The sequence below is a fragment of the Chelon labrosus genome (assembly GCF_963514085.1).
Source record: "Chelon labrosus genome assembly, chromosome: 4".
Lineage (NCBI taxonomy): Eukaryota > Metazoa > Chordata > Actinopteri > Mugiliformes > Mugilidae > Chelon > Chelon labrosus.
The window spans coordinates 12,946,703-12,956,611 of NC_140340.1; the positions used below are offsets into that span (position 1 = coordinate 12,946,703).

The window sequence follows — 9,909 nt, forward strand, 5'->3', positions numbered from 1 at the left end:
GCATTCTGAACACTATTGAACAGTATTATGTACGTGGGCGTGGTAGTGGGGGGAAAAGGGGACCTGACTACCCAGGGCCCGAGTAGGGTGCTTGGTTTGTGAACGAATTGGGCCCTTCAGTTAATTGGTGTCATAATGTATTTCAAATATATCGATAACATCAACTGAGACAATGAACTTTGTGTCGCAGCCCTCCCAACATATTGGACATTCTGGACAATGTTGTCGTAGTCCAGAGTCAGTAAATTACATCCTTACATCTCGTGTAGGCTTTAGCAAGGCTTTATTTCTTTTTCTGCAAGCTGAAGAACAATTTTATTGAAAAATGAGATGCACTGGCATGGATAGGGGCCATGCCTAATTATTTAGCCATAATGCCTAAATGATAAGGTTTCAGAGCTCATATAAACATAAAAATTAAACATTATCAATATCGACAGTTGTTTAAACAGTCCTAAGTGGCACTTATTGTTGCTAGGACTGAGGGAAGGCAAATTTTATTTAAAAAAATACTATCTCATGGAAACTTGATGAAAGCACTTCTGTTCTCTACAGTACCATCTAAATGCAAAACATGTTGCAGCGAGCACAGAAACCGCTGGAGCCGTTTAACTTAGGTCTGTTCAGTTTTGGCCAGGGATATTTTCTTTCTTTTTCTACTGTTTTGAATTGAAATACAATTAAATGCATTTTTTCAGACTTTAAAAGAGTTTGAGTTTACAATATTCATGTCTGTGTCTATTATTTGATTCAGTTGTCCACAAAAATCCATGTAAATTAAAAAATGTTGCTTTGTGGGGCAAATATTGTTATGCGATTAAAATGTGATTAATCGAGATTAATTAATCACAAAGCCTCTAATTAAGTAGATTAATTTTTTTTTAATCAGTCCACTCCCACCCCTAAAGAATATTAGCTTTGTCATTTCAGTCCACTTAAAACCTTGTTTGAGGGTTTTGCTATGTCTCATATCTCTCATACCCAATCATCATCACAACAGATCCCATGTCCAGGCCCTCCATCTCAGTAAACAACAGACTGAACATCACTCTGACGGTGCCAGCTGGTAACTGGTATGAAATGCATGGATGGACTTGAATAGGATTTGTTGTTATCATGTCCGTCACTCACATTGTAAACTTTTTTCACATTTTAATATCTTGGATAGGAAAGTTCCATCTGAAACTCTAAAGAAAAATGAAGTGCCTTCCAAAAAAGGAAAGACGGACAGGATTAACTCACATTGATAATTCTCAATTCATTATTTACACCTCAGGGTGAATGAAACTGTCCATCAACAAAGACGTAACTGTTAAATTATAAAATATCACATACTGTAAATGTAACTGGAGGACGGAGTGTACACATTGAACATTTGAAAGTAATACACTTCAGTGAAAAAGGCAAAAGATGTTGATGTTTTTCTCTTTACTATTTGTATGTATGTAAATGTGTGCCTTTGCAGGGATATTTGCATGAGGACCAAGATGCAGGGGGACTGTAACAAATGTTAGTGCAGGACAAGCTTGATACACAGGCATCTAAAATACACTAGGGTTTGCGCAGTGTCTCATAATGTTTTGGTGCCCACTGTAGTCGGGTGACGCGAATGTCTCTCCTGTAGCCATTGTCGGGGTCCCAGCAGTACTCTGGAGAAAGCAGCCTGCTTGGTTTGTGAACCCAGAGGTACTTGTTTAGATGACTCTCGTCATGCCACAGAGCCTCCACATTATGTTTTTTATCCTCCATGATGCTTTCGTAGCAGGCCTCAGTCAAAGCTTTCACGCTTTTCCACGAGCCTCCAAAGATGGCAGCGTGGTAATAGAAATCCCCGGTTTCCATGTACGCCTTGGACTTTGGGTTGTTGTCGTAGGTAAAGAGCTTCTTTGGAAGGCGGTAGTAGTAGGCGTGCAGCAGAGCCACAGACTCTCCCAGAGCCTCAGAGCCAAATCTCCCAGTAAACTCCTGATCCACATCGAAACAGAAGACGTGTGTGGAGTTGTGGCGAATATCCGACTCTATGACATCAGAAATTGTCTTCATTCGCATCATAGAGATGTCCTGCCACCTAGAGTGCTTCTCCACTTTGATCACTTTCAGGCTTCGCTGAGGACCAAGCCTGATGTCTGGCACCTTCTCTGGCATGTCCGTAAATACATAGTACGTCACGGGCAAACCCAACATGAAGTGACGTTCTGAAGACTTCAGGAAGGTGTTGAGGTAAGCATCCAGGTACCTTTGATCGTAACAGAGACGAGAGCAGTTTCAACATCTCACCACGTACCCCACCTACACATACATTTACTAAATAAATGGCAGCTCATATGGAACACAATCTATGATGTGCATGGCAACAGTGACGAACCTGCCCACTGCAAACACGGTCAGAGCGACCGAGGTTCCCTCCTGCTTGTGAAACTGGTCATAAAGATTAGGGTCAAACATTCCCTCCCAGATAATGGGAGCTTTCCAAGTAGTGCATGTCAGCACATCTCGCCTCGACCTGAAACAATAGAAGAATGTTTAAAGTTTAACGCAGGTCAAGTTCAGCAAAAACTCAGAAAAGAATTCTGTAGTGGTTGTGCCATCTTACGTGGGTGTTTTTTTTTATTATCAACTTCATTTTGTGCAATTGCTGATTAATCGTTTCATAATTTCTTACATTATATTATTCAGATACTAAATTCACAAACTCTATCGTCAGATGTTAAACAAGACACGGCAGCACAAAAAACAAAACTAGAAATATGTTTGAAACTTTTACACATGACAAACAAGTAAAAATTCCACATCTGAGCCATTAGAAACTATCAATCCACCCAACCCTCTTTTTGACACACCTCAGATATTTTCCCTCTGACTCGTTTGTCTCAACTTTTAACAATGAGCACACTATTACACTAACATCTGTACACAGCCCAGATCACTCAGCAACTCTGAAAGCACGCACTCATGTGTTTTTCAACAGATAACCTACATACAGTGGAGGAAATTAGTAAATAACAAAGCATAATGAAGCTGAATCCATTTAGTGCGTTAAAACAACCCATTTAAAACTGCCTCCACCAGCTTGCCTTCTTCCTATAGTACATCCTGGTGCAGTGTGATCAGTGGACAGGGGTCAGCATGGACACCCCGACTGGTCCCCAGCTGTACAGACTGACAGTAGCTAATCTGTTGGATCAGAGCACACGAGCCAGCCTTCGCTCACCACGTACATTAATGAGCTTTGACCCTGTCTCCAGTTCACAGGTTTTTCATTACTGCGCCACTTTTGATATTGAACATCCCGCAAGAGCTGCCGTTTTAGAGATGCTCTGACCCAGTCGCCTAGTCATCAAAAGTCACATCAAAGTCACTCAAATCCTCCCACTTGCCTGTGTTTCCTGTCTATAACACAGACAACTTTGAGGTCAAACTGTTTACTTGCTGCTTAGTATATCACATCCGTCGCTGTAAGAGATTCACATGTCTCCTGCACAGTTTACTAAAGTCCAAAAGTTGGACCATGCTGAAGAGAAACTTGTGGCAAACCTGTGACTCAGACATTTTCACCATTTTAGGTTTCACCTTAAAATTGGCAGACCAGTTCTGTGTCAGTTGTGAAACACTAAAACGTTGGTTTGTGTGACGTGAGTTGGTCGTAATAGTCTTACTCAAGCTTCAGGGTGGCATCGACACGGTTGTCCAGACTCAGCATCTGTGCACTTTCCAGAGAACATCTCTCCATAGGTAGGAGACCTATTAAAATTCTGATATATATATATAAAAAAGAACATGTTTTAATTTATTAAAATACATTATGATAACAATAAAAATACTTGTATTTGTTCTAATTAATGGAACTACACCGAGTTGCATATTTAATGATTATACTATTGAAACAACTGCGCTTTATTCCAGAGCTGATGTTTTAGACTCTCTTAAACTGAAACGTTAAACTGAGCATTTCTACAACGAATAGCAACCTCTTATATGGCACTGATGAACATTGCCCTTCCACTCGTTTAGATGAACCTACAGTGCATCAGCAGAGATAAGGTAGACTTTGAGTCTGAGTCTCTCACCATCTTCACGCAATAAAACCCTAAAGTCACAGAATGCATCCAGAAATCTGTTTCTGTACTGAAGGAAGCTGAAGACTTAAGTTTCCACAACAGCTGGTTTAGGTACTCACCGGAAAGTCGGAGATGATAAGTAGAAAACCGTGAAAGCAATCGGAAAACAAAGCAAACATTTGAGAACGATCTTTGTCTTCTGAAAGTTTCTGCAAGATGAGACAATCAGATTGAACAGTAAAGACATTGAATTTAAGCACATAGGGAAAACCAAATGTTTTGAGTACGCAAAACCATGTGGCACAATAATGTTAACTATAAATTTAAATATGTAAGATATAGATATAGATACCCCATAGCTGGAAAATGCTGGTGTTCTGCAGTAGTCTGCAAACAAAGACAGCTGTGGGCTCATAGATGCAATGATGACTCTGAGGAGGAAGTGAATCACAAAGTGGCTCAGCTTTTAAGTTAAAAGATGCAAATCTACACAGCTATAAGAAGGGGATAATGACTACATTAATTGGCGTACTATAGCAGCCACTTCTAAGTCTGAAGCAGCAGGGCACCGGGCAGGAAACAGTAGCTTCCTAATGGGTGGGCCGGCTCTTACTGCTACCAAATAGCTCTACATTTAGTTTCACTATTTTACCCTGGTTTAGCATTATGAGTGGCTTGTTGTTGGTAAGCAATTCAGCAATAAAAGTCATTAAGCTGGCATTTAGAAACACCAGGTGTCTCATCTTGGATGTTCAGTTTTCGTCCATTTCTTCACTTGATTTAAAGTAGGCCTACCACTACAATATGATCATATTCTGTCCCGCATGGTTGACGGTATGGTGTGCCGCCCCTGCCTGCATGAAATCTCAGATTCAAAGACACATCACTGGACTAGTTTTACCTGGGGACCTCTCGTAATTTGTAAAAATTGCGAAGGTCTTAACAATTATGAAGACTGTGTTATACAGTGAATCAAAGCCATCAGACTAACGAAACCAGGAAGGATGATGAGATAGTTGAAGTGTGGCTGCAGATTGGATTTATTTAGTGACCGTTTGTAAATTCGGTTCCATACAGTCTCACATATAAATATATATCCGAATTTGCAAAGTAACTAAAGCTGTCAAAAAGTGTAGATGTATGAAAGGTCCTCTGACGGATAGGAAGCTAAGTAAAGCACAGAGTTCGCGTATCCTGTGCAATTTCTAAATCACATATGTCCCCAGGTCTGAATAAATCCCAACAAGCCCCGTACATTACCGGTAGCGCAGTCAGTTACAATTCAGTTTATTATAAGAAAACGATAAATAATAAAAATAAAAAGCTGTGAATCTTAGATATAAATAGAGTTAAAGCGAACAAATACGCAGAGCTCAAACCTTTGCTTTAAGGTATTCCAAATACGACGACAACAAAAAATGATAAGAAATCATACCTGTGAGTCGCAGCCAGTTACTTTTAAATATCCACAGTTCGTTCAAAAATGCCGTGGGTGTTTCATTTACCCGAATTGTGCTTGGATATTCAGTAAGAGTTTATGACAACTTGTAACTGCGGTCTGCCCTGTCCGCAAGTAGATGGAGCCTCATTGCACAAGGAGGGGCTACATGACTCTTAAACGCTGCACCGTCCCTCTGCTCAGGTGCTGCTCACTCACTCATGTAGTGGCACATGAGGTCACACTGCACCATATGGTATGAATAGGTTCGTGGTTAATTTACAATTTATTTATTTTATTCAATCTTGTATTTATTTATTTTTGAGAAGGACCTGTGATACTGAGCTTCAACACAGCTGGATGCCTCACTGATGTGACTCCAAGGAAGTGGGAGGAGCAAGCATCAAATGAGGAAGTTGACTTTACAGAGACTGTTTAACTTTTTGTTTTAACCACTTCCCCCCCTTCATGGAAACTTAAATCTGATGAACTACTGCAGCAACAGCAGTAAAAAGAACGTCTTAATGTCACGTTTCTATTTCTGGAGGAACCTGGGAACCAGTGGCGTGTTTGTTTAAGATTGTCTGGTCAAACAAACACACGAGTGGTCGTTGCATCTTTGCATGGTTGGAAAAAGTTGAAGTTCAACCTTGATGTACTGCAAGTAATGGGTTTGTCGCTACATACACGCTTCCACTGAAAATAAATTGTGGCCAGTTGCTCTTTTTAATCAATTAGTGTCAACCAACACAGCATTACTCGTGACAACACCGCTGCAAGGCAAGTGTTGATGTATAGACCGTTCGGCAAGATGACAACCAACTTAATGAAGGAAAGACAAAATGAAAGCATGATTTGGTTGTGAATAACATTTTCTTAAGACATATTCTTCTGTATGAGTAAATTACAACATATAAACTTGACAGCTTCCATTTCTAAAAAAAATACCCATCAAACACTTCACAACTCATAAACCTGGATCTTATTGAAAGTTCCTACTTACAAGGTCATGAAAGGACGTACCTCGTGAAGAGAACCCCACTCACGCTGTATGCTCAAGACCATGGATTCTCAACCGGGGGTCCGCGGACCCCTAGTGGTCCGTGGTGTAATTGCAAGGGGTCAGTGAAAATAAAATATCTTTAAAAAAAAAAGATCCTGTGACATTTATAGACCCTTTATTTAGAGGAATGGTTCATGTGTGTCAATTCAACACACAAAAATGTTTCTGGATTAGTTAACTAACATTGCTGTTTTGCTGGTCCAGTTTACCCCAACACACTAACCAATCCTGACACCAGGTTTTTGTCTTGACTTCTACGACCATCCATCCAGTTACGCAGAGAGATGTGGGAAGACAGAATCAAATACAAGTTGAATGAACAGTGCCACTGATATACACAGAAAGCTAGAGTGGGGAGAGAACACACCCAAGTTATTGTCCTTGGGTGGGGTGTGGAATGTGCCAAATTAGACCGATCTGGGACAAGTGAGCTGTAAATGTAGGCCATCACAGTGCTAATCCAAACCCATTTGGGAGTGTGCTGTCACAAGTAAGTGTTCTTATCCTGGGGACACTTTTGCAATTACTTGAATGTTACCTAAACAGGGAGTGCCATACATTCTTGGGACAGCCTGTTTTTTATAAACCTCCATCATTGGAAAGCTGCACCTGCATTACACAATAGCAGCCTGATTTCTACACCCATTGGTGGACACTGTAGGATGTAAGCACTCCTGAGTTTGCTGTGTTTTGTTTGCTTATCTCCAGTTCTGCCCTTTCAGATGGTCCATGAATAAGAAAAGGCAGCAAGAAATCACTGCACAGTGCGTGTTGAATCTTGTTTATTTATTTATTTTGACAGTTGTTGCAGAACCAGGAAGCAGGGGCAACCAGGAAGGAGAAGGCTGGAACTGTCAGATCGGCAACAGCTAGAAGTCACAATAAGTCACTGGGGAAATTACTGGCTGTGGGAGTACAGACTTCCATATTTATGGAACAAGTTGTAACTGGTGAGCTTTTGCTCCAACACACCTTCCCCAGCTCCTTTCAAACAAACACACACAGGAGAAAGTGTGTGTGGGCAGGCTCAATAGTCCTTTTCACAACAGACATTTTGACTTGTCGTAGCAAAGAAAACACTGGTGAGGCAGACTTTGTTGACAATGGTTCAGTTCGTTTAACCCAGTCAGCCATGGCAGTGAGCAGGTAAGCAAAATTTAACAATGAAATTGTCTGAGTGAGAAGTGATCGCACATACAATAAAATGTGAATATCTTCCATAGGTGGAAATTCAACACTCCAGAAATTGTTAAGCATATGCTTCTCTTTAACAAAGTTGAACAACAGACATGGTGATTTCGTGAAGTTTGACACATTAGACATAAAATTATTTTTGTTGCATTGTTCTTCTCTTTTGCACCTCTGTGTACCACCACCTCTACTTCATGGGGGTGTGTTCCCATGGAGTGCACACGAGCCAGTGCCAGAGAAGAAGATACACCGATCAGACATAACATTAAAACCACTGACAAGTGGAGTACATAACATCGGCCATCTTGTGACAATTGAATGTTCTGCTGGGAAACTTTTAGACCTAGCATTCGTGTGGATGTTACGATCCACAGAGGTTATGAGATAATGCCTGAACGGTGTAAATTTAAAACAGTGGTTGTAAAATCAGGGTTATTTGTAGAAAAAGACCTAAAGAACAGTGAATTAAATAGCCATATGTTAGTTGTTTGTTTTAAGTATCTTTCAACTCATTAACATCCTGTGACAAAACAAACAAAAAAAATACATACAGCTCCTGCTAAATAGGCCATCACAGCAATGATGGCAGATCCTCTCCCAGTCCTTGCACTCTTGAACGCAATGAGCAAATAGAGGCAGGTGTGCTCAAGGTAGGGGGAAGGCAGTACATAGAAGAACACACAAACACGTGATACGATTTTCAGATTTTGAATTATTATTAAAATGTGTTGATTAAAGTCTTTTGAAAGCCATGATTGTTTTGGTGGGAGTGCTAATAACTGCACTATGTATCTTTCATCAGGATGCAATTTATCTGCTTGATTCTTTTGTCCTCTCCTTAAAGCCCAATCTTATTAATTTTAATAGTTTTTTTATTGTGTTGTAATCTAGTATGTTTAATTCAGCATTTTATTTTTTCCTCTTCCCCTTTTGTTCTAACACTTCTCAAGTTCTAGTGTTAACTGTGCAAATGGCAGTTTGCCTTGTGGTTAAAATGCAGTTACACATATGTTCCTTTTTCCACAGTCTCAGTCTTTGTTGAAGGGAAGTGAAACATTTCAATTGTTTGGCTCTCCTCAGTAAGAGGAGAATCAATGAGTCAGGTTTGAATCGCCTATCTCCACTAACGTAACCTTACACTTTTGGGTAAGATGAACTATCACTAAAAGGTGTCTTACAGGGAACTGATATTTTATTCATGAACATTAATACGGTTGCTGAAAGAGTGTTATTTTCTGTATCTTCATCTTGCTCTGTCACACCTGAACAGTGGCAGCTCCAGAGATTTTCTGTTGCAGGTGCTATGGGGATGCTCAACACTTCAGAGAAGTTGCTTTGAATTTGGGGGCGTTTCATTATGGAGGTCGCATCGGACCACCCTTGGTATATACACACGCGTACACGCCCTCATTAACTATACTCGTTCCGCGAATATATGTTAAAGTATTCAACACATGGGCTACAGATACAACATACATAAGCCTGCCAATGTAAACCTCTGAAAATAATATTTCACACATTTCTGTCACAGTCGAGCCCTGAATAAAACGAAGCAGGAAACAGCAGCAACAGACACTGTGCACGCTTCGGCCCAAAACGCTCAGATCACGTAATCACACAGCCAGTTACCAACACTAGTCTAATGATGAATCAGCAGTGTTCCTATTGTTGGAGCATCATAGATGTAACTATGAAGAGCCAAGATGTGTGCTTTAACCTCCAAATTAATTAAATTTATAGCCGATAGAGGGGAAAATCCTGCACTTACCACAGAAGTCTTCACAACAAAACAATACGTCTGTTGCTGAGATCGATAGTGATGTGCGGATCGATACTGGAATATCAATACCTCCGATACCAGATCTTTATGCCCAAAATTCGATTCTCAAATCAAAATATCGATACTTTTGATACTTCAGTCATTTGAAGTAATCTATATCATTAACAGGAGCACAGTGGAAAGTAACTAAACTACTGAGATCTTGTCTAAATGATACGCGGTTGGTGGGAACTACTTTTTCTTCCGCCTGGGTAAGTGCGTAATCAATCAGTCAGTCAATGAGTCAGTCTGTAGACACAGTGGCTGGTAGTGTAAAACCCGGATCTTTTGAGGGATTCGGATCGGTCTGAGTCACTCACTTGTATGAGTCGTGTTTTGC

General features: G+C 40.4%; 1 protein-coding gene across 1 annotated transcript; it reads right to left on the reverse strand.

Moving 5' to 3' along the window:
* Positions 1–1,551: 1,551 nt before the first annotated feature.
* LOC311486946 (alpha-1,3-galactosyltransferase 2-like) lies at positions 1,552–5,632 on the reverse strand (the record flags this gene model as incomplete). Its single annotated transcript, XM_084542974.1, has 6 exons — positions 5,494–5,632; positions 4,411–4,489; positions 4,178–4,267; positions 3,657–3,752; positions 2,366–2,503; positions 1,552–2,236 (listed from the first exon to the last, which is right to left on the reverse strand). Exons 2-6 carry the CDS (start codon positions 4,413–4,415, stop codon positions 1,552–1,554), a joined length of 1,014 nt encoding a protein of 337 aa, XP_084399100.1. The 5' UTR covers positions 4,416–4,489; positions 5,494–5,632.
* Between the last annotated feature and the right edge of the window lie 4,277 nt (positions 5,633–9,909).